The 26324-nt window shown below is 40.1% G+C and overlaps 1 protein-coding gene across 1 annotated transcript in view; it reads left to right on the top strand.

Annotated features, from left to right (window-relative positions):
* Positions 1-13525: 13525 nt before the first annotated feature.
* LOC105104257 (neuronal acetylcholine receptor subunit alpha-7) overlaps positions 13526-26324 on the top strand; it is a 105105-nt gene continuing 92306 nt past the window's right edge. Inside the window, exons 1-2 of the mRNA XM_064480498.1 lie at positions 13526-13627; positions 13886-14025. Coding sequence (XP_064336568.1) covers positions 13582-13627; positions 13886-14025 — 186 coding nt within the window. The 5' untranslated portion in view covers positions 13526-13581. The remainder of the gene's footprint in view (positions 13628-13885; positions 14026-26324) is intronic.

Here is a 26324-nt window from a genome sequence, read left to right as displayed (position 1 = left end):
AGTCTAAAGAGTCCATAGAATCACCCAAATTATAAAATGAATCACAATTATATTAAGATAAAAAAAGGCAAGAAGAGCCAAGACAATCTGAAGGAATATTTTGAAACTTAGAAACTGTACACTACCAAGTACATAAACCTAGTTAAGTGTTACAGTAGTTAAGAAAGTGTGATATTGGTGCAAGGATAAACAAACAGATCAGACCCACACATATATACCGTCATCTGATGCACAAAGGTGATGTGATGATATAGGAAGAAAAAAATTACCCTTTCGTTAAATGGTACTGGGTCAATTGAATATCCATATAAATTAATGAATCTCGATTTCTACTTTACTTATAGCATACACAAAAGTTAATTCCAAATGGGTGAAAAATCTCAATGTGAAAGGTAAAATCATAAATCTTTTAGAAGAAAACATAGGGATATCTTCATGACCTTGGGATAGCAAAGAAAACTAACGCAGGACACAAAAAAATTCAAACTGCGGTTGGAAATGTTGATAAATTGGAACACTGTAAGATTGAGAACATCTGTTCCTCAAAGGATAACATTAAGAAAGTAAAAATGAAGCCACAGAGTGGTAAAAAAATGTTTGCAGTATATATGTCTAACAAAGGACTCATATTCCGAACAAAGAATAAATTCCTACAAGGAACTAAAAAAAAGGCAGATGACCCAATAGAAAAATGAGCCAGTCTGAAAAGTCACTTCACAAAAAAGGATATTCAGAATACCAATAAACACATGAAAAGCTGTCCAACTTCATTAGTCATCAAGGAAATGTAAATTAAAAGCCACAATGAGATCAAATTATCCATAAGCCAAAATGTTTGAAATTAAATCAAAGACAAGTGGATGAATATGCAGAGCTGTCATATGCTGTGATGGGAGTGTAATTAGAATAAGCACTTTGGGAAATTGACAGTGCCTCCTAAAGCTGAACATTTGCAAATTCTAGGACACAGCAGAGCTTACCAGAGAATCAGAATCAGTAGGAGATATCTACATCTGTATCTATGTCTCTGTCTATATCTATATCATGTGAGCTTGTATATGTATCATGTATGTCTGTCCATCTAAGGAATTGGCTCACATGATTATGGACCAGCAGGTTCCAAGATCTGCAGAGTGATCTAGCAAACTGGAGACCCAGGACAGCCAATGGGTTAGCTGTGGTCCAAAGGCCTGAGAACCAGGAGACCCCATGGCAAGTTCCAATCCAAAGGCAGGAAAAAGCCAGTAGCCAATGTCCCAGTTTGAAGGCAGTCAGGTAGGATGTTAATACCATCAGAAGACACCCCCATAGAAATACCCAGAATGATGTTTGATATATATCAAAACTCTCAGTGTCTGTGGCCTGGTATAGTTGACACATAAAATGAACTATCACAACGTCCAATGGAATTGTGTACACATTTTCCCCAAAAGACATGCTCAGGAATATTCATGGCAGTATTATTCATAATAGCTTCACAATGGAACAACCGAGTTTTCATCAATAGCGGATACCATGGTGTATTGCTACAGTCAGACACTACATGACAATTAGGATGAACAGACTAGAACTACATTCAACAACACTGGTGGATCTCAAACACACTGTCAAGTGAAAGACCCAGACCCAAAAGAATGCATCCTGCAAGATTTCCATTCAAATGAGAACAAAAAACATTCAAATCTAATCTCTAGTATTAGAAATCAGGTTGTGTGGGAGGGTATAGCTCAGTGGTAGGGTGTGTGCCTGGCATCCACGAGGTCCTGGGTTCCATCCCCAGCCCCTCCATTAAAAAAATAGATAACCCTAATTACCACCCCCCAACAACAACAACAACAACAACAACAACAACAACAACAACAACAAAAAGCACTTGTGGTTTCTGCAGGATGAATAAATTCAGTATTTTCTTAAAGTCATATTAATTATTACTTTGGTGGGGAAGGGCTAGACTCTGGAGAGGATCTTCCTAGTTGCAGCTAATATTCTGTACCCTGATCTAATGTCAAAGCGTTTTAATTCTGTGTATTCATTGAGCTGTACTTTTAAGACTTGTGCCTTTTCTTTATGATGTTTTCCCTCAAAAAATTTATCTTAAAAATGGAGCCAAAATAAAGTACATTTAGAAACTAAAAGCCAAATGATTTTTAAATTATCAGATCTTAAGTGTGGGAATATCACAGGATGGTTTCTAAGAAAGTGAAATAATCCTAGAGAAGAGCCTGGCATGCAAAAAGAAACATCAGGTTTAAAACAAAGAGTAAATGAGGGAGAAACATAAACAACCATTTACTGACTAAAACAATAACAATGAAAATAATATCTAAACAATAATAATGATGCTTACATGTAGGGGTCAAATGGCAAGAAAGAAACAGAACTTCCAATGATAATAACATACAACACTCAAAGGGTCAATCACATTTAAGGTGCCGTAAGCTCCTTGTTTGGTGTTGAAAGGAGGCAAATATAATGCTTACCCTAAAACTATGGTATGTTAAATGTGTACTTTTAATGCTATGGTAGGGAAGCTCTCTGCTTCACGTCATGAAGTAGTACCTGCCATCATAGACAACTGTGGAGCTGGGTAAAATATATCCAACTGCTTTCAGATGTTGGATGGCAGGCAGTATAGGACTGTGATCCCACAACAAAGAGAAAAAAGGGAGTCCACACTCCCCTATGCTCTGAAAAATCACTTCACAAAAAAAGGTATTTGGGGACCTTAGGTGGAGAGATGGAAGTTAAGCAGAGCAAAGTGGTGTTGCTGAGCTGAAGAGGCAAAGATGGGATTTCTAGGCTGAAAATAGTGGCTGTAATTTGTGTTAGCATACCCAAGGAGAGGATGTAATGCAGAGGGTGGTGGTCCAGAAATTTATGAGTTAACCATGAGCTTTTGGCAAAGAACTGGGCTGCACATGTAGAGGAAAAAATTCATGAAGCAGGAGACAGACTGCCAGTTAAGGGGATAACACCTGAATAGAGATGCTAGATATTGTTCTGTGCTGAGTGAGGTACGCCAGAGCAAAGTATAAAGCCAAGCTGGCCAGGACTGGAACAGTACCTATTAATAACCAGAACACAACTGTATACTCTTTAAAGCACTTCCTACCATGTACCGTCTACAGTGTACAGCATACATTAAAAAATGACTAGACACAAGAAGAAGCAGGAAAAAGAATGAAGTCCATGGTTTGAAAAAAAGAAGACAGTCAATAGAAACAGAATCCAAGGTGACCCAGATGTTGGAATTAATAGACAGACATTAAAGCAACTTTTTTGAGGTTTTTAAAAACATAAATAAAAATATTTTCATAAGGAATGATCAGACTGGGAACATCGAGAGTGAAATTAAAACCACAAAAAATAAACAAATACAAAATCTAGCAGTAAAAGTACATGTAAATTTCACTGGATAGACTTAACACTAGATTGGAGTCTTCAGAGGAAACGATTATGGGATTTAAGGACAGTTGAGTAGAAACAATCCAACCTGAAGAACAGAGAGAAAACAGATTGGAAACAAAATAAACAGAGCCCACAGTGACATGTAGAATGGTGGGAAGCAATCTAACATATATGAGCACATTTACTGCTAGCAGACCTGTTCCAAAGGAACTACCCAAAGGAAGTTCTACAGGGTGCAGGGGTATGAGATGGAAACTTGGATTCAAAACTATGAAGAGTGCCACAAATAGTTAATATTAATGGTAAAAAGATGACCTTTTTCCTAATCTTATTTTTTAAAATGTAAGTATAATTGATTTACAATATTATATTAGTTTCAGGTGTACAGCATAGTGATTCAGTACTTTTATGGATACTAATCTTATTAAAAAATTCAACTCTCTTTCAATATAAAATTAGTAACATTGGCATGTGGGGTTTATTACCCATGTAGTTGTAAAATATATGATAATGGTTGTACAAAGGATAGGAGAAGTAAATTAAATTCCACTGTTACAAGATTTTATATTTTATGGGAGTAGTACAATAGTAACCGTAGCAGACACTCGTAAGTTAATGGAACATATTGCAATTCCTAGCACAAACACTTAATTAATGCAAAACAGTATAATTTAAAAGGCAATAGAGAAATTAAAAAATATCAATAGGTGCAGAAAAAGTGTTTCATGAAATTAGATACCTATTCATAGTATCAGCTCTTAAAAAAAAACAACTGAGAGTAGAAGAGAATGGCTTTGCACAAATCAAGTGAACAGATGAAAAACCTACAATTAACGTCATATTTAATGGTGAGGACTAAACTCTTTCCCTGTAAGATGAGTAAGAAGGCAATGATGTCCTCTCTCACCATTCATATTCATTATCACCCTAGAATACAAGAAAAAGACAAAATGGTATACAGATTGGAAAGGGTAAATAGAAAACAACAAAGAATCTATACACACAAGAACACCCCCACAAAACTTGTTAACTAATAAAATGAGTACAGCAGGAGTGCAGGATGTAGTCTGCAAACCAAAGCAAATGGCTCTCCTATACACCAGCTACTGAAATTTAAAATTCAAAAAGCAATTCCATTTACAATAGCACCAGAAGAAATGATGTGCTTTTGTGTACAAGTAACAAAATATATACAAGATATGTTATGCAGAAAGCTACAAAACAATGAGAGAAAGAGAAATCAAAGAAGGTTTAAATAAATGGAGAAATACTCTATGTTCATGAATTGGAAGAATCAATATTGTCAAGTTGCCAGTTCTTTCCAATTGAATCTATAGATTCAACATAATCCTAATTAAAATCCCAGCAAGCTATAGGAGAAAACTATAAAACTATGCAGGGAAAGCCATGTCACCTTGGGTATGGTCCCTTTTAGATAAAGTACCAAAAGCACAACCCATGAAAAAAAATGATAGTGTGGATTTTATTAAAATGAAAAACCTTGCTGTGCAATGAAAATTGTTAAGAGAATGAAAAGACAATTCACCATTAGGAAAGAAAACATTTACAAATCACATGTCTGATAAAGGACATCTGTCCAAAATATACAAAGACTGTTTAAAACTCAACAATAAGAAAACAAAAAAACCTGAATTTTAAAGTGGGCAAAAGATCTGAATAGATACCTTGCCAAAGAAGAAATATAGATGGAAAACAGACAAATGAAAAGAGGTCTAACATCATCTGTCATTAGAGAAAGATAAATTAAAACAACCATGTCACCCTTAGAATGGCAAAATTATAAAAACTAATGTCAATTGCTGGCAGAGATATAATGCAACAAGGGACTCTTCCAATTTCTGATAAGAAGGCAAAGTGGTCTAGACACTTTGGGAGATAATCTGGTAATTTCTTAAAAAAGCTGAATGTTATGGATTGAATTGTGACACGCCCCCTAATCTCATGTTGAAGTCCTAAAGCCCCAGAACCTTAGATTATGACATAATTTGGAGATAGAGTCATTGCAGATGTGTAGTTACTCTGGAGTTGTATACTGGAGTTACAATACCCCAACAGTAGTTATACTGCAATAGGATGGGCCCCTCATCCAACATGACAAGTATCCTTATGAAAAGGAAATTTGGAGACATATACACAGAGAGACACCACCATGCAGAGGTGAAAGCAGAGATGGGGTGTTGCATCTACAAACCAGGAATGCCAAAGATGGCCAGCAAACCACCAGAAGATAGGAGAGACATATGGAATAGATTCCCCTTCACAGCCCTCCGAAGGAAGCAACCCTTGCCAACACCTTGATAATCAGACATCTAGCCTCCAGAATTGTGAGACTGTACATGTTTGCTGTTTAAGCAACCCTGTTTGTGGATCTTTGTTATAGCAACATAAGGAAACTTACACACTCAAAATAGTCTGATCATATGATACTCAATCACATTCCAATGATTTGAAACCTTATGCACTTCATACATAATACATACATACATTCATTTGAAAACTTATAAAACTTCAGTGTTAATTACAGCTTTATTAATAACTACCTAAAACTGGAAGCAATCAAGATATCTTTCAACAGATGAATGGGTAAACAAACTATGTTACATATATGTATTGGAGTAGTATTCAGCAATAGAAAGAAATAAGCTATCAAGCCATGTGAAAACATGGTTGAATCTTAAGTGAGTATTACTACAGGAAAGAAGCCAGTCTTAAAAGGCTACATACTGTATGATTCCCTTTATACAACATGGTGGAAAAGGCAAAACTATAAAGATGGTAAATGTATCAGTTGTTGCCAGAGAGATAAATAGGTGAAGCATGGGGGAGTTTATAGGACAGAGAAACTATTCTGTATAATACTTTCATGGTAGAGATATGACATTATGCACTTTTCAACATCCATAGAATTTTTATAGCAGAAAGAATGAACCTCAGTTGATGAAAAAAATTATTTAGGAGTTCAGGGGAATCCCATGATGGAATGTTGACTGTGTCAAATATATTAAATAGTATCAAAAATATCTAAAATATCTTCAGTGATGAGGTTGGGGTAAAATATCCTGACCTGATTAATTTTGGAAATGCATGGGACTTTAAGACTAAAAGCAAAGAGGACTCCATAATTCCTGTACTCCAGTTGGTAAAGCACATACACACCCTCCCAGGGGTATGGGTTAAGTATTCTGGAACTTTGATAGATATAGACTGAAATTCAACCAATATATAGATGTAGTGGTATGAGACAGGTTTCTCACTGTAGGAGCTGGAGGTTACCCACAAGCAAGGGGAAGAAAGTTAGGATCATCAGGTGGTATTAGAAGTGGGAGCCGTCAGTGTGAACTTATATCTGGATTAATATGGATTTAGATGGGTTTGTGTGTATACATGGGTTAGATAAACATATATCTCCTTCCTCGGACAGCTCCCTAGGTCCTAGAAGCAAACTCACCAAGTAGCAACAGGCATACCTAGTACTCAGATCTTCATTTCTAATACCATTTTCAAACAAAAGGAACTAGTGATCCCTGGAGAAATGGCTGATTCCAGGACTGTGGCCAGAAAAACTGCAAGACAAGTCTGGAGAACCTTGTAGAGCTAAAAAGAATGCAAGTGCTCAAAGAAAACTCACAGGGAGGATATCAAAGCAACAGAGGAGCCCAATAAAAGAGCTCTCAAAGCTGGAAAAATTTGAGCAACCAAATAGTTGTATTGGACTATCACCCAAAGTAGACAGGAAATAGCCACATATCTACACTGACAGAAACAAGTGATTGAGTACATAAATAAGTGTGGAAGGGGAGATGACTGTCCCAAGCAGAATAATTTAAGATAATTCATGTAAATACTTTAAGGAGTATTTAAAACATACGTAAATACTTTAAGTAGGCGGAGCATAATTCCCACTCCTTAAATGTGGGCTGCACATATAGGCATCCTTACAAACAGCACCATACAGAGAGGGAGGTGAAAAACAGTAACTTCGCAAAGGAGAAATCTGACAAACACTGCATCTACCCAGGTGGCCAAGTCAATATCAGCAGGGTAAGTCATGTTGACAGTATGACACTTAGCGTGATGTAATGAGAACGCTGCTCCACCTTTGTGGTCTTCTTCCCCCAAACCCACAACCTCAGTCTATGTATGAGTCAACATCAGAGAACCCCAAATTGAAGGACATTCTACAAAATACAAAGCTATCAAGGTTATCAAAACACAGGCAACACGGAGAAGCTGTCACAGCCAAGAGGAGCCCAAGGAGACATGACATCTAATGCGATGTGGTGTTCTGGGGGGGATCCTGATACAGAAAGACAGTGGGTAAAAACTAAGAAAATCTGAATAGACTGTGGTCTTTAGTTAATAATAGTGTATTCATATTCTTTATTTGGAAAAACCTACCGTACTGGTGTTACATGTTAACAATAGTGGCTACCGGGTATTGAGTATGTAAGAGTTCGCTGTACTATTTCCACAACTTTTTTTTTTTTTGTAACACTAAAACTATTACAAATTTAAAAGATTTTTTCAGGGGGATGGTACAGCTCAACTGGTAAAGTGCATGCATAGCATGCATGAGGTCCTGGGTTCAACCCCCAGTACCATCATTAAAAATTAAAACTAATTACCTCCCTCCTAAACAAATAAAATCATTAAAGAAATAAAAAAAAACTTTTTAAAGTTTATTCAAACATAAAAACAAAAGCAAGACATTTGCTGTAGGCTTTTAGAAGGTACACTTGATAAGCTTAAGATTGATTCCTTCAAACCTAGGTTGATTTGATTGTTTTTAATCCTGAGTGGGCATTGGGTTTTTTTCAACATGTTGAATTGTATTATGTCAATATATTTTATTGACATGATGATACATTTTGTCAGCCTTTTAATGTGGTGATAAGTATTTTGCCTTCGTGGGATAAATTCTTGTTGAGACCTGAATTGTGCCCCTCTCTCCAATTTATATTTTGAAGCCCTAACCTCTCCTGGTGTGACTGTATTTGGAAACAGAGCCTTTTAGAAAGTAATTAAGGTTAAATGAGGTCACAGTGTGGGGGCTAATCCAATAGAACTTAGTGTCCTTGTAAGAAGGGGAAAAGATATCAGAGCTCTTTCTCTCTGTACCCTCGTGCGTGCATGAAAAAAAAAAAAAAAGGCCATGTGAGAATATAGTGAGAAGGTGGCTGTCTATAAGCCAGGAAGAGAGGCCTCACCAGAAACATAATGGCACCTTGATTTTGTATGTCCAGCTTCTAAAACTGTCAGAAAATTAATTTCTGATTTTTAAGCCACCCACTCTGGGGTATTTTGTCTTGGCAGCCTGAGTTGATAATTATCTACTCAATAATTACAAATTTTTATGCTTTAAAAAATTTGTTTTGCTAATTGGAGTGTAATTTTTGCATCTAATTCTATAAGTTGCACTTCCCTAATTTTTTTTCTTCTCTTAGCATCATACTAGCCTTAGTACTTCGGTCTGTTTTTCTATTAGACAAGAAGAAAATTTAAACATTAATGATGCTTATTGTATTTTCTCAATTTGAGATTTACATATTTTGAGTGCTGAAAAATTCTGAGTCATTTTTCCTTTAAATAAATTCTCATTCATTTTCTTTGCTGATATTTCCTAGAATTCCTATGAGATTAATTCTTATTCGCTTCTTCTTTACCCTTCCCTTCTCTTATCTGTGCTGTTTTCTGGGTAACTTTTTCAGCTCTTTCAACCAGAGTACCAATTTTCTCCTCATCATTATCTTATCTTCTCTTTAGCACATTTGCTAAGTTTTCCATTCTGATTGCTATAGGTTGTTTTTTTTCCCCTAGAAGCTCATGTTTTACTTTCTGTCTGTTTCTTTCCCTCTGTGTTTTGTTCTTTATCCTGGGGGTTAATTCCTACTTTAATGCCCAGTACACCATGTTACTGATACTATTTGCTTCTATATTATCTTCCCAGACCCAGGGAGGAAGACTGTTTTCCAGCTTCCGTTGCTTGAGGTTAGGACCCAATGACTGGGTTTTGGCCAAAAGAATGTGGGCAGAATTGATTCAAGCCTCTTCCAGGCTTGGCTCAGCAGGTTCACTCCTACTTGCTTTCAGGCTGTATGAGTGCAGAGGCTCCAGAAAAGACCTTTGGTTGGGCCACCCCCAACCCTCAGAAGACAGTCAATCTGTTTGAAGAAAAGATCTTGTATCCTTGAAGGACCTGGGGAGGGTAGCCACCCAGGAAAGTCACTTGAGCATTTTGATTATGGTGTGAGGAAGAGATGAACTTTGATAGCGTTAAGACAATGGGATTTGTGGGTTATTACTGCAGCTGATATTAGTCACTAAGGAATAGATCCCATCTCAAGAAACCACTTTCTGTGCTTACTCATAAATAAGAAGCAACTCCTTATCTATTAAAGTTTTATGATAAGATTGCAGCAATTCAGTCACACCTTCAGGCTCCACTTCTTATAATTTTAGTTCTCTTGCTATTTCCACTACATCTGCAGTGACTTCCTCCACTGAAGTTGAAATCCTTATTCATGAGCTTCTGTCAAACTCCTTTTAATGTTGATATTTTGACCTCTTCTCATGAATCATGAATGTTCTTAATGGCAGCTAGAATGGTGAATCTTTTCCAGAAGATTTTCAATTTACTTTGCCCAAATCCATCAGAGGAATCACTATCGCTGGCAGATATAGTGTTATGAAAGGTATTTCTTAAAGAGTAAGACTTGAAAGTTGAAATGACTCCTGGATCCATGGGCTGTAGAGTGGATGTTCTGTTAGCAGGACTGAGAATAGCATTCATCTCATTGTACATCTCCAGCAGAGCTCCTGGGTGACCAGGTACATTGTCAATGAGAAGTAATATTTTGGAAGGAGACTTTTTTTTTTTTTTTTCTGAGCAGTAGGACTCAACAGTGGGCTTCAAATATTTAGTCAATCATGCTATAAACAGATGTGCTGTCATCCAGGCTTTGTTGTTCCACTTAGAGAAAACGAGCAGAGTAGGCTTAGCATAATTCTTAATGGCCCTAGGATTTGCAGAATGGTAAGTGAGTGTTGGCTCCAACTTGAAGTCACCAGCTGCATTAGCTGCTAACAAAAGAATCAGCCTGTCCCTTGAAGCTTGGAAGCCAGGCATTGACTTCTCTGATGGCCTCTTCCAATAGAAGGTGTTTTGTCTGCATTGAAAATCTGATGTTCAGAGAAGCCACCTGTAGTCATTATCTGAGCTAGACCTTTTGGAGAAACTGCTGTAGCTTCTAGATTAGCACGTTCTGATTCATCTTGTACTTTTATATTATGGAGACAGCTTCTTTTCTTAAACCTCAGAACCAATCTCTGCTAGCTTCAAATTTTCTCCTGCAGCTTCCTCACCTCTCTCAGCCTTCGTAGAATTGAAGAGAGCTAGGGCCTTGCACTGGATGAGGCTTTGGCTGAAGGGAATGCTGTGGCTGGTTTCATCTTTTATTCAGACCACTAAGACTTCTTCATACTAGTGAGAAGGCTGTTTCACTTTCTTATCATTCGTGTGTTTACTGGAGCAGCACGTCTAACTTCCTTCAATTACTTTGGCTTACTTTGAAATTTCTGATATTAGGGGATAAAGGGAGGCAAGAAAGTAGTTATATAATGGAGCAGGACCCCTGGGGTCTTCCCAGGACAAACCCCGCCATGTCCTCCACCTGCCTCTTGTCGTACAAAAACTGTAGCCAAAGAATAAATTTAATCAGATAAATGAGGAAATGCAAAAGCAAAGGGAGGCAGTCAAGCAAAACAAAATAATAATAGTTTAGCCATTAAACAAAGACAAGGACCTATAGTTCCTCTTCAAAGGCTATAGGTAATATTCTGAGCCATATCCTTTGAGCTGTTTTGGAGATACTGACCACCAGGTGAAGGAAATTAACTACATGATGACCAGACTGTAGCCATGACATAAGCTGCTCTGTCTTACACAATTCAGAGAAATGGCCTCAAGGAAATGGGAACAAACTGACCCTGGAGTTAAAGATTAACTGTATCTAAAACAATCAAGATGATGCTGATCAGACCATCGCATGACCAATTTCAAGACGATTGTCAGAGTTGATTGTGCTGCTCCTTCTTTCCTCCTATATACCCCTGAAACTCCTCTTTAATAGCTCTTGCCTCTGATCAGCAAGGGGGAGTTGGTTCTTTGGGACATGAGTCCACCTTCTCCTTAGGAATTGCTGGCTTCCTCAATAAAGCTAAATATCCTTTACCCAACACGTGTCTCTCAGTATTGGATTCTTGTGCAATGAGCAGCGAACCTGAGTAGGGTAACAGTTATGCTTTCAGGAACGTGATCCTTATGACCACACTCCACATATACAAAATCCCTTGTCCCCTCGGGGCTCATATCTGTCTAGGATGGAAGGTAGGGCTTTTAGGCATTTTTCAGGACATGTGTAGGAGTGCGAGTGCTGTATTTACATGATCAGTGGAGGTGGTGTGTCAGTGAGAATCTTGTAACTGATGCTTCTTATGTCGCTTCTATTTTGTTGTTGGGTTTTATTTTTATTTCCCTTTTTGCCAGCAGCCAACACCATGCAGCTCATTCCTTCACTACATGCCAGCTCTGTGTGTATCCAGACTGCCGCAGATGGCGTGGAACTCAGGAGCCAGATGAAGCTAAAAGCACGCCTGTCTGCTTACCAGGAATCCCTGCCCTGGTGTCCCAGTCTCCTGATGAACACCTCCTTTGAGGCAAGCCCAGGTCAGCTGTCACCTCTTCTATAAATCCTTCCCCAGAAAGAATGAATCCATCCTTCTTCTGGGGTCTTATGAAATTCATCAGAACCTGTACTGATTATTGGTTTTCACATGCATCAGTTAACGGGTGTGAATTTACTACAAGACACTTCATTGGAAGGTTGGCATATTTCTTTGTTTTTCCAAATTGAACAACTGGTTTAGTTGCCTGGGTAAATTCAAGGGCTGTCACATTTTGGTGAGCCTTTCCCTAGTTTTTGGTGCCATCCAAGAATCCCGTGCCTTACGTGGCTCAGAAACTTGGGCACTGCCTCTGCTGATCCACAGTGACCCAGCTCCAGGTGTAGCTCAGATTCTCTGGGGCCTGAGAAGGGTGAGCAGCAGAGTCCCTTCTAGTGGGCGCAGGGAACCCCTCTGCACTCAGCTTTCTGCATCATGCACACTGTGAGCAAATGGACAGAGCTTTCTCACCACTCTTGAAAGACCTCCCCAGCACCCTCTCCCCTATCCTCTTTCGGAACCACGCCCCCTCTTCAACATCCCAGACATGACTAAGCTCCTGACCCCGTTGACTGGTGTCTGGTGTTTAGACTGTCTTTTTGGGAAAGGGTTGGGAGTTAACTTTTCAACCTTTTGAATCTCCTTAAAACAGAACAAGTCATAAAGAGGATACACACTGGGAGTCCTATCACACACTTTTGCAGCGCCTCCTCTCTGTAAGATGCCTCCCTGGCCGACTTGGCTTCTCTTGGCACTTCCAGGACCTAGCTGAGAATCAGGCTGGTGTTTGCCCAGCAAATGGTTGCTCAAAGAACATCCACCTCTGGCGGGAGGTAGGAGGGGCTTGCCTCAGGTCTGTCTGCTCTCCTTGGAGCGAACCTGTGGAAGCCTGCTTTACCCCGCCGCCGGGCGTAGGGGAGAGATGGCCATAGAGAACCGGACCCTGAATGGTCCCGGCGCTCTCCCAGCGGCCCAGCGCCGCTTCTGTCTGCCAGCGGGAGGGAGCGGAGTGGCAACAAAGGACAGAAAGGACCAGCAGAGCCTGGCGGTGGACAGCCTCCGGCACGCAAGGACCACTCGGTGGAGACGGAGGCGGGGAGGGGGCGCACGTCCCCTGGCGCGCGCGGGCCGCAGTTACCCGGGCTGCAGTTACCCAGGCGGCCGCCGAGCAGCCCCGGGCCGGGCGGGAGGGAGTGGGGACAGGGAGGAGGTGGCATGGGAGAGGGGGAGGGGTGGGGCACTGGGTTGGGCGGCGGGAGCGGGGCTCATCACGTGAAGAGGAGCGCGGGGGCGGGCCGGGCGGGGGCGCGCGCTCAGCTCTTTTAAGGCGCGCGAGCCGAGCCGGGAGAGGCGGCTCCGCGGCCGCAGGCGCAGGCCGGGGCCGGTAGCGGAGTAGAGGGCGCGCTTGCCCGCGGCAGCCCGGGACCCAACATGCGCGGCTCGGTGTGTCTGGCGCTGGTCGCGTCGCTCCTGCACGGTAAAGCCGCCGGAGGTCCTCGCCCTCCACTCCTCGTCCGCGGGATCCCGGGCACATCCTGGGAGGCTCCGGGCGCCCCGCGCCGGGTCCAGGTTTGGGGGTTCCAGCCCAAGACGGGCAGCGAGGGGCGCTGCCGGGGGAGGCGAGCCCCGCGTGTCTGGGCTGCGCAGTTTGGGCGGCGGGGTCGTGGGCAGGGCGCGTGGGAGGCACCCCCACTGGCCGCCTTTGAGCAGCCCCCCGGCCTCTCTTCTCCTTAAGTGTCCCTGCAAGGAGAGTTCCAGAGGAAGCTCTACAAGGATCTGGTCAAGAACTACAATCCTTTGGAGAGGCCCGTGGCCAACGACTCGCAACCGCTCACCGTTTACTTCTCCCTGAGCCTTCTGCAGATCATGGACGTGGTGAGTCCCAGCCGGGCTCCGGGTCGCCCTCTCCTCTCCAGGGGGTCGTGGAAGCGTCGGGCGGAGAGGCGGAATGACTTAGCCAGGACACTCTCGCTGGCCCTGGGCCGGGCGGTCCCTCGCTCTCACCCCAATGCCCGCCGCCGCGTGCCTCGGTTTCCCTACCTGCCAGTGAAGGAACCTGGCACACCCCGGCCACCTGTGTGTGGGTGCTTCAGACTCGCCTTTCCATCAGCTTAGAAACTCAGGGAGAAAGTATCTGTCCCGAGCCGGGAATCCTCAAGAACAGGTCCGAATGGTCACATATTAGTACCCCTTATGGTATAAGTATTGGCATACAGTCCGACAAATTGGTGTCAGTTTAGGCATTTCTAGACTTTTCTGCTGCCCGTGGTATGTAACTTCTCTGGGGAGGAGCCTGGCCTTCTGCTTTGTCGCTGGTTCATCCGTGCAGGCAGAGGGCCAGCTGTGAGCCTGTAGACCACCCTTCTCAGTTCCAGTTACGGGCATCTTTTGCCTTCCTGATAAGGGTGGTGCAGGTCGTCTTGCTCCAAGGATGAGCCAGGATCCACAGCCAGGATACACTTGTCTGCTCCTTGAGGCAGCCGCTTCCAGCCTCATGGGCTTCTTGCTTACTTATTTGTGCTCACTTCAGTTAGCACATCTGTGTGATATCTGTGCAAGTTTGTTCTTTCACTCTTTGAAACTACTTTGGGTATTTAAATTTCATTGGCATATCCTTCGTACAAAACAAATCTTTTACAAAAGTGTGTTAAGTTCTTGTAAATGAGTTTCAGTGTCTAGCCTGAACAAGGCTTTGGACTCAGCTCTGGAGCAGCGTACAGGGATAATGATGTTCCAGGGAAGGAAGAATGCGGTAGGAAAGAGATGTGAGGATAACCACACAGGTAGAAAGTGCTAAGAGCCCCCAGAGACATTCACAAGAAAGATGTAAGAAGACAGGTCATATTTCCTGGTCCTGCAATAGAGAGGACCCACTCTACTACTGCTGCCCCGTTGCATCACAAACCTAGTTAAAACTGCCATGATGAATGGCTTCCTCTCTCACACTATGCCTGTGTTAAATGTGTACATCTTTCTGTAGATAGACCAATGCTTCAGAATATTCCTTGTGTGTGTGTGGTGATGTGGACAGGTTATCACAGTGCTGTCCCGTGGGTTACAAGGGCAGAAACTGCTGTTTGCAGAGCTCAGACTGCAGGAAAGGGGAAAGGATGGAAATTTGGGGTTAGGGGAAAGGAGCCCTGGTGTTGAGCTGAGCCAGGGCAGAGAAATGGAGGTGCAGGGGCTTTGGAGGGGAACAGGCTCGGTGGCATTTGGTGTGGGGGGCAAGCACTTTTATGGAGCACTTTTGCTGTTACTTAGGGAGCTCAGGATTTGTATTTGGGAGCCTGGGTAGGTTCTGGCTTTGTTTTGAATGGTTGGTCTTAGGTAATTTTTTTTAGCAACTTTATTGTGGTATAATTTCTGTATAGTAAACTATATATATTTCAGATGTACAATTTGATGAATTGTACCTATGAAACCACCACCTCAATCAAGATACCTAACATTTCTGTCACTCCTCATGAAGTGCAAATTTCAAACTCCCAATTTATCTCTTCCCACCCCCTTTCCCCATGGTAACCATGAGTTTGTTTTCTGTTTGTGAGTCTGTTTCTGTTTTGTAAATAAGTTCATTTGTATCTTTTTTTTTTTTAAATTCCACATATGAGTGATACCACATGGTATTTTCTTTCTCTTTCTGACTGACTTTACTTTGTATGATGATCTCCAGGTCCATCCATGTTGCTGCAAATGGCATTATTTTATTCTTTTTCTTGACTGAATAGTAATCCATTGTTAGGTAAGTTTCTTAAACATCCCAAGTCTGTACTTTCCTGTTAAGAAACTGGACGTGTTAGCACTTCATTGGTCATTGTGAAGACCCAGAGAATGTGGAGGCAACTTTGAGGGACCACAAAGTTAGACCACATGATTAAGACTATGATTATTTTCATCAAAACAAAACACCCTCCCACAGCCCCACCCCTGCCTTGTGCTGGCTGGATGGGGTGTGGAGGTGCAGTGGCGTATCAGCCAAGGAGCAGAAGCAGTAACCAAGTGGAGCAGGACTCCCAGGACTGTGGCAGTTTCTCTTGGAGAGAAGACTGCTCACTATGAAGCTGTGGGTTTCTTCCTTGGTACCTCTGACTCTTTAAGAGACCCTTGAGGAATCAGGTGACATGAGGGATTTTTGGCTTTTATGAAAAATTTAAGCATAAGCTATAGTTTCATGATGTGATGATTAAGAAGGGAAAAAATAAGAAACATTTTGTCATTTGTCAAGTTAGAAAATTTTTAAATAACAAAAGTATAAGCACAGTGTGTCTCTAATACATTCTAGTATTAGGGAAGCCCTTGTGAAGACGGCTGTCAACAGTCAGAAGTCATGGTGGGGTGGGTGGGGAGAAAGCCTGGGTCTCACCTTGATCAAGGGTCTAGCCATGAATACGTTGAACTTCCCAACCAGGCAATGCTTTGAGCTCATGGAGTGCCTCGAGCAAATTACTTTACCTTTCTAAGCCTTGTTTCCTCAGGTGTAAAATGAGAACAATAATACCCACTTCACAGGGTTTTGAGAGGGTTAAATAAGAGAAAGTGCTTGACACGCAGCGGTGATTCACCAAAGGTTTGCTTGATCTTCATTATGTAGCCACGCAACTCAAAGGTCCGGACGTCAGTGCCCAGGAAGGAATGGTCACTTGCCCGAGGTTGCTCATTGGTTAGAGGCAACGCTGTGAGGAAAACCCACATCTGTCTTGCAAGTCCTTTGCATCTCCTGCCTCCTTTAGAATCTGTAACTTCTTTTGAAGAGCAAAGTCAGCTTCATTTATTTAACCTGGCTGAGGGCAACTGATTGAATGTGACTGTCCTTCGATCCTGGGCAAAGAGGAGGTCTCTATATCAGAAATAATGAAACATGCAAACATTTGTATTCCAGCCCGACGTGGCTGTGTCTGGTGCTGAAGCAAAGCCAGGGCTTTCCAGAGGACTTTCAGAACCCTGGACAGAGACACGGTGACTCATTAGGGATCCACGTGGCAAAGTCTTAACTGTTTGTGTCAGGTTTTCCTTACAAATTCAGTTCTGGGGGTCCTGTGCTCACCCTGACTGGGCTGTTCTAGAGGCCATTTTTCTCCCCAGATCTTGTTCTTGCTCTCTTTCTGCCAGCAGAGATTTCCTGGCTGGGGTAATAGGGAGATAACATATGATTCTACATTTCTTGTTTTCATGGAAGGTCATTTACCTGTTTATCAGCTTATTCCGCACATACTTACTGAACCCTTCTTGTGGACTTTCTTAGATTCTGGGAATTTATACCTGGTTAAGGGATTATTTCTACTTCTGGAATTCACAGTTTATCTAGGGAGACTGACATGTAAATCTCAGATTACCTCATGTGTAATTGACCACTAATGTCTGTCCAGAGTGGTGCAGATACACACAGGAGGACATATTTCCCTCCAGCAAGAGTGGCTAGGAATTAGATTTCTAAAGGTGAGTAGGACTTTGCCAGTTGGAGAAAACCAGAAAGGCTTAACAGGTAAGGCGATCAGTGTGAGGAAAGACTGAGAGAGAGGTGAGGACAGCACACCTTCAACAAGGTGTGTTTACAGAACACTGGCTTCTGGTTGATCTTGGCTGCGTATTTTGCTGCTGAACTCTTCAGAAAATTCAGTGTGCCTATATTTATTGAGAATTTCTCAAACAGGGATATCATATTGACCAAACTACTCACTTTTCCTTACATACACTTTTGAAAGCATTAGATTCTAGAAACGCACCTTGCAGGGTGAAGGATTGGGTTGTCTTCTGGTGGGAGAGCTGAGGGGCATTCAGACCATAGACAGGAGAAGGGTAGAGTGTGAGATGTGTTGCATGGTTCTGCAGGGCATCTACCAGGACATGAGGCAGTGGAGGCATTGTGCCAGAGGTTTTGTGAAGCTGCAAGACCAGCTTGCCATGGCATATTTTCCTAGAAATGGGAACAGTCCAAATCATGATATTTATATTAAATCCAACAAATATAAATTATAGATTAGAATGAAAAAAATGTGCATACACTTTAAAGACAGAGTGTGTGCTTTCAGAGGACTAGTTTTCCCTGCTGTGACCTGCTTTAGCTATCCACCAGGCCCCCTTGGTGAGGCATGGGGTGGGGAGTGGGAAGGGGTGGTGTAATATTAATTGGATAAAAATGTTGCTAGATCTCTGTTTAGATGGAGGGTGCAGAGGGCAGTGTGTGTGTGGGACCGATTAGAGAGAAGAGGAACTGTAGGCAAGGGATGAAGAGGTCGGAGCTAGAATGGTCACTGTGGGGATGTGGAGCGGTGGACAGACTCCGAGACATTTTGGGCATATTGTCTATTGTATATAACCATGGACGTGAACTTCATGTAGGTACATAGATAAATTTGATAAAGGAAACTACCTAAATTATTCCTAAATGCACACTTTGACTTATGGTGATTATTAATTTACTTTGTGGGCTTGTAACTGGGGTGGTAATGAGATGAGGCATAAGAAATCATTTTGAAATGATGCAAATGTGAGGTTCTAAACTACAAACGGTGTCTATAATATTTCTTCTTTATGTCTGCCATCGGGTCGTTCACCTGTACACACACATCTAAAGACCATTCCATGTGTTGCTTTACATAAAATAAATGTGTACAGTTACGAAAGTGTGTCTGGAAGGCAAGGTATTTAAAATGAATAATATGGATCAGCACATGATTATTCAGAAATGTATGGCACATAATTATGCATGGATGATTTTTGCTGTTATATAGATTTTGGATTGTAGATTCAACTTTCTAGCAGCTTTAGTCACAAGACAGTAGAACCCGGTGGTCGTGCATTTAGGGTTTGGTACCGCAAAGGGCAGGCATGGGTGTGGAGCTCAGCACTTAAGCCCATGTGTGTTATTTGAAATCCCTTGGGGGATTTAAAATGCTACAACTCTAATTTAATATAACCAAATAGGTGTTGTAAAAATGATACATCTTGAATACAGTCTGTGAAGAAAATCCACAGTACCATTATGTAATTATCCTAATAATGTTTTTTTCCCTTTTTAAAAAATTGGAGTATAGTCTATTTAAAGTATTGTGTCAGTTTCTGATGTACAGCTCAGTGATTCAGTTATACGTATACATATATATGTTCCTTTTCATATTCTTTTTCATTATAGTTTACTACAAGATATTAAATACAGTTCCTTGTGCTGTACAGTAGGACCTTGTTGTTTTTCTGTTTTATATATAGTAGTTTGTATCTGCTGATCCTGAACTCCCAGTTTATCCTTTTCCACCTCTTCCGCTGCTGGTAACCATGAGCTTGTTTTCTATGTCTGTGAGTCTGTTTCTGTTTTGTAAATAAGTTCATTTGTGTCTTTTCTTTTTTTTTTAAGATTCCACATATGAGTGATATCATATGGTATTTTCTTTCTCTTTCTGACTTACTTCACTTAGTATGATGATCTCCAGGTCCATCCATGTTGCTGCAAATGGCATTATTTTATTCTTTTTTATGGCTAAGTAGTATTCCATTATATATATATACACACACACACACACACACACACATATACACACATATACATACACATACACATACATGAACACACACACACATATAAACTCACACACACCACAACTACTTTATCCAGTCATCTGTCAATGGACATTTAGTTTGCTTCCATGTCTTAGCTATTATAAGTAGTGCTGCTGTGAACATTGGGGTGCATGTGTCTTTTTGAATTATAGTTTTCTCCAGGTATATGCCCAGGAGTGGGGTTGCTGGATCAAATGGTAAATCCATTTTTAGCTTTTTAAGGAATCTCCATGCTGTTTTCCATAATGACTGCACCAGACTACACTAATAATGTTTTTATAAGTGATATTTCTTATAACCACAAATGTAATATGTATTCTTTGCAAGAAATCAAATTAAACATAAGAAGGACTGCAGGGGAATAAAATTACCCAAATCACCATTACTCAAGGCATTTGGTGCAGTTTAGGCTATCTTTTCTCATATTTATAGGATATATAGAGAAATATTGAAAAATTAAAATGGCATGACATTCTTATGGCACCTTAAACAATATTAGTATACATTACTTTTAAAGTGACACAAATAGGCCAAGTAGTAAACTAATATGAATTTTAGAATAAAATTATATATTCAATATCTTATAATATCCTATAAAGAAAAAGAATATGAAAACAAATATGTACATATATGTATGACTGAAACATTATGCTGCACACCAGAAATTGACATTGTAACTGACTATATTTCAATTAAAAAAATAAATAAAATAAAATTGTGTTCTTTCCTTACTATTCCATAATGCTCACCATCACTCCATATTCCATCCCTATTCTTATTTTTTTTTAATGGAAGTATAGCCAGTTACAATGTTTCAGTTTCTGGTGTATAGCATAATGTCTTATTCTTATTTTTATATTAGAAGTTGTTTAGAAAATACTTGTTGAAATGATTCACAATGTTACTTATTAAGTTACAAAATGATTCTTGATGTTACTTCTAAGCCTGGTTGCTTTTTTATTTTGTCCCAGACATTGTGTGTGAAAAATTGCAGAGTTAATTTGAAGATCCCCAGGACACACCCTCACTCCAATTTCATGGTTGCTCCTGACAAGCCAGATGTAGGTACCAGCAAGCACAAATCACCTTAATTCAGTTAGTAGTTGCAAAGATGTGGACCTGGTCTTCCATTCCTGCGAGGGCTGGTTTATTTCTGAATTTTGCAGATCCATTCTAGGGTGTGAATATGGAGAACTTACCAGGATCTTCCCTCTGTTCTGTGGACCCTGGGCTCCCACTTGTCCTGCTAACTCTCGAGTCTGTCAAGATCTGCTTCAACTTTTGGCCTCTTAGGCATTGCTATAGAATCATGGTTTCTGGTGGTTCTGGAAAAGTGGCCCCAGATCTTTTTATTCTCCTAAGCTTCTCTCCCTTTCATGGGTCCTGCTGCCCCTCATTGCCCTCATAGTTTTTTGGAGCCTTCACGCACAGGATTGTTGCATTTTTCCAATTGTTGTCTCCGGAGGGTTGATGAGAACCACCTAGTTCATCATGGTTGGCAGCAGGAGTGAAATTCTAAATTAAGACTTGTTTACTCTACAATGCATCTTTCATAATTGATCCAGATTTATTATGGTAGAAATTGTATCCCTCTTAAACCTCTTTATGGCTCTGGGACATAAGGTACAAAATTCTTTTAGCTTTATAGACTGAGGATTATGGGCACTTTTATGAAGGAAGCTTGCTTGCAAATGCTGCTTTTCAAGTCTACCACTGAAGTGGCTCCCCAAAGGCTCAGTTCTCTCAGAGCTCTCGATTCATCCCTGACTTGCTGTTAAAGGGAGAGAAATAATCTTGTCATGGAGGGATGCCAGTGAAAATCTCTCCTCCTCTATGGATTCATCAAGATTAGGTAGTGTTTTATTCCTTGGAGAAGAAGAAAGTAATTTGGACTTTGTAACTCCTATGTTCTTTATTTCAGTGGTTTCTTTGTTCATTTTCAACATCAGCTATCAATGGTTTTCACAGAAAGAGCCCTCTAAATAAAAACAATTAAAAAGAAAGTTTGCATGTGTGTATTTATGTGTGTAAGCACACATACACCCAGACCTGTTAGTCTTATCTCTCTTTGCTGATTTTTTTTTTGTTATCACAAGATGAGACATCACATAATATGCTTATTAAGTTTCCAAGAGTAAAAGCTAGAGGTTACAGTAAAGGGCTTGGAGTCACAACTCCCAGAAAGCCAAATGATTGAAACTAACTTGAAATTGAGTAAAGAATTGTTTAAAATCCTGCTTTATGGGTTAAAAGTCGCTGCCAGGGAGCTGGCTTTGGGAACTGGACATGGGGCTGACTCCAGGCTCGGAGTCAGGTGGTAGAAAAAGGAGCTGACCTGTCACCAGTGCAGGAGCCAGTGGACAAAGTGGGGGACATTGTGGTTATCATGGTTAATGAGTGGCACCTGTGAGATGATTCCCAGAGTGGGAAATTTATTGTGGGATCACTGAGGGCAAATCATCAGCAAAGATTCCTGTCTTGGGGTAAAAGAGGTGGTGTTGAGCAAGAAACAGCTTCTCTCTCTCTCTCTCTCTCCCTCTCTCTCTCTCTCTCTCTCTCTCTCTCTCTCTCTCTATCTCTCTCTCTCTCTCTCTCTCCCTTTGGTGAAGAGAAAGCAGATGCTTAGGTAAAGCTCCAGGTGTTTCAAAACTTCAGAATTGTACAATTTTTTTTGATCTAATGTATCTGTTTTAAGAAGCTCACACATACAGTGTATCATATTGGGGGGCTTGGATTCAGCAAATTTAGCTAAGACTGCCCACTGGTTGATTAAGCTCAAACTAGTAACATTTACAGTGAAAATCACTGGTCTGGAAACATTTCTTCCTTCACTGTTTTCTATTAAGATGTTTTACTGACATTTGAAGTAACCTCTTTAATACCCTAGCTAGCTCTTAGAGAGACATGTTTCATTTTGAAAGTCATACTTTAATTATGTGTCGAAGTTTGAATTGTAGTGTTACATATATCCACAGTGCGGCGCAGTATCAAAACCAACTCAGTTTTACAATATCAAAGCCAACTCAGTGGGTTATCACAGGGAACCCACGTGGGTCATCACGACCCAACATAGCTCTTCCTCCCTTTCTTCCCACTGGAAAACTGTTAGCCTGATGTCAAGCACCAGGATTTAGTTTTGCCCTTCTCCAGAACTTAACATAAGTGGAATCACACAAGTACACAGTATGTGTTGTCTTATTTTCTTTTGCTCACTTTTATTTTTATGAGAGTCACCCCAGCTGTTGCCTGTTGCTGCAGATTATTCATTTTTATTGTGTGACTGTAACATGATTTGTCCTTCTCTTAATGGAGATCAAAGTTGTTTCCTGCTTTTTTCTATTATGAAGAACACTGCCATGAGTATTCTTACACATGTCTTTTTTTAAATTGACATATATTTGATTTACAATGTGTTAGTTTCTGGTGTACAGCATAGTGATTCAGCTATACATACACATATATATTCTTTTGGTTTTTTTTTCCATTATAGATTATTATGAGATATTGAATACTTTTCCCTGTGCTATATAGTAGTTCCTTGTTGTTTATCTGTTTTGTACATAGTAGTCTATAAATATTAATCCCAAATCCCTAATTTATCCCTTTCTTCCTTCCCCCTTTGGCAACCATAAGTTTGTTTTCTCTGTCTGTGAGTCTATTCTTGTTTTGTAAATAGTTCATTTGTATCATTTGTTTTAGGTTCCACAAAACAGTGATATTATATGGCATTTGTTTTTCTCTGTCTGAATTACTTCACTAAGTATGATAATCTCTAGGTCCATCCATGTTGCTGCAAATGGCATTATTTCACTCTTTTTTTATGGCTGAGTAGTATTCCATTTTGTTTATATATTTATATGTATATATCACAACTTCTTTATCCATTCATCTGTCTGTGGACATTTAGGTTGCTTCCATGTCTTGGCTGTTGTAAATAGTGCTGCTATGAACATTGGGGTGTGTGTGTTTTGACACACATGTTTTTGTATTTCTGTCTGTCATGTGTGTAGATACACACATGGGGACTTGCCAGGCCAGAGGATGGCATGTTGCTGACTTTTCCAGATGAAGCCAAACACTTTTCAAAATGATTGTAGCAATTAACACTCTCATCAGCAGTATCTGAAAAATTCTTGTTGTTCTGCATACTCACTGACGCTTTATATTTTAGTCTTTTAAATTTACCATTCCAGTGGGTGGGGAGTGATACTTCCTTGTGACTTTAATTAGCAGTTTCCTGATTACAAATAAAGTCGAGGACATAACCATTTCTTAATTTTCCACTTGGTATTGGTGTCTTCTTTTGTGAGTGTTTATTCATGTCTCTTGCCTATTTTTAATCTTGCCTTTTGTGTGTGTGCTGTTTTTTTTTTCCCCTTATTGGGATTTGTGTAAGTTTTTCTATATTGTGGACATAAGCCCCGACATAAATGTTTTCGCAAATATTTTCTAAGACTCTCTGGTTTGTCTTTTAATGTCCTTTCTTTCTCTCATTTGTAAACTTTTAATTGAAGTAGAATATGCTTACAGATAAACAGTATCTTTTGATGAATGGAAATTCTTAATGGGCTTAATTTTATAATTCCTTTCTTCTGTGTTTACTGCTTAGTTTGTTATGTTTAAGAAGCCTTTCCCTTCTTCAAGCTCATGAAGGTATTTTCCTATACATTTGCTTTTAAAGGCTTTTTGCTGTTGTTGTTTTACCTTTCACATGGAAATTGATGATTATTTTGTTTTTCAAGGATAATTAAAGGATTCTTAGTGTAATGACTACATGGTTGGTGAACTTTATCGCATGTAGACGTTGTATTATCCACTACGTCTGCCCACAAATGGATGTTCCAGTTATTTAGTATGTCTATAATATGGAAAAAATGTAGAAGCTAGGGCATTTTTTAATATTTAAAAATGTCAACAAGACACACAACATTTACAGAGCCAACAGTAAAGGGTTTACAAAAAGCCTGACCCTGCTCCATGTTTCTCATTGCTGTTCATCTCTCAAAACCTTCTGCAGCCTCTGTTTCTGGTTATGACTCCTATTTTATTTTATTTTTTTTACTTTTTATTCTTTTTTGGGGAGGGGAGGTGGATGACTACTTAGGTTATTAATTTATTCATTTATATGGAAGCACTTGGATTGAATCCAGGACCTCAAGTATGCTAAGCACAGGCTCTACCCCTGAGCTCTGCCCTCCCCCATGTGACTCCTATTTTAATACTCTGTTTATATTTCTATTCCTTGATGGTCAACTCTACCCATTTCTATGACTTGGCTTATTCACAGCTTGCCCCAACCCCTCTCACACCTCTGTTCTCACTTCTTCCACTGGTCACTTTTTTACCTTCAAAAGGGTGAAACCAGTAAAGTGGGTCAACAGGTGTAGTGATGGAAATTAAACTTTGGATGGTGAGCACGCTGGGGTATGTACAGGAGTGAAAATACAATGTCGTACACATGAAACTTATATGTTGTAAACCAATGATACCTCAATGAAAAATCAGAATAATCTTTACTGTATCTATGAACTAACTTGCTGGAAAAAAAAGACAGTCTCAAAATTTGTAACTTTTGTTAACTGTAGTTCAGTTTCCAGTCTCTGTAATCACTCCTGTTCTGCTCCTACTTCTCTTTATGTCCTTCCATCTCAACTTTGGTAACATTCACATTTTGTTCTGCAGCCATATTTAATTTCTCTATCCTTTCTTTAATTGAAGTATAGCTGATTTACAATCTTGTGTTAGTTTCAGGTGTACAGCAAAGTGGTTCAGTTATACACACACACACATATAATATATATTCTTTTTCAGATTCTTTCCCATTATAAGTTATTACAAGTTATTGAATATAGTTTCCTGTGCTATGCAGTAGGGCCTTGTTGTTTATCTATTTTATATATAGTAGTGTGCATCTGCTAATCCTAAATTCCTAATTTATCCTCCTCTTTCCCCTTTGGTAACCATGAGTTTGTTTTCTATGTCTGTGAGTCTGTTTCTGTTTTGTAAATAAGTTCATTTGTATCATTTTTTTTAGATTCCACATATAAGTGATGTCATGTGGTATTTTTCCCTCTCTGTCTGACTTACTTTAATTAATATGATAACCTTTAGGTCCATTCACGTTGTTGCAAATGACATTATTTCATTTTTATAGCTGAGTAGTATTCCATTGTGTATATATACTGCAACTTCTTTATCCATTCATCTGTCTATGGGCATTTAGGTTGTTTCCATGTCTTGGCTGTTGTAAATAGTGCTGCTATGAACGTTGGGTGCACTTTTTGAGTTAGAGTTTTCTCCAGATACATGCCCAGGAGTGGGATTGCTGGATGATATGGTAAGTCTATTTTTAGTTTTTTAATGAACCTCCATGCTGTTCTCCATAGTGGCTGCACCAAATTATATTCCCACCAACAGTGTAAGAGGATTCCTTTTTCTCCACACTGTCTCCAGCATTTGTTATTTATAATTTTGATGTTAGCTTGATTATACTTAAAACAAAAAAGCCACCATCAGGATTTGGTGACCGTGTTAGCAGTGTTCTCTGCAAAGCCGCTTTTTGGAGCCCACATTTCCTTCTCTGTGGGTCTGGTGCTGTGGGTTCCATGCTGTTCTGTGGG

This window comes from Camelus dromedarius, chromosome 29, assembly GCF_036321535.1.
Source record: "Camelus dromedarius isolate mCamDro1 chromosome 29, mCamDro1.pat, whole genome shotgun sequence".
Taxonomy (NCBI): Eukaryota; Metazoa; Chordata; class Mammalia; order Artiodactyla; family Camelidae; genus Camelus; species Camelus dromedarius.
This window is presented reverse-complemented; position numbering and strand designations above follow the sequence as displayed.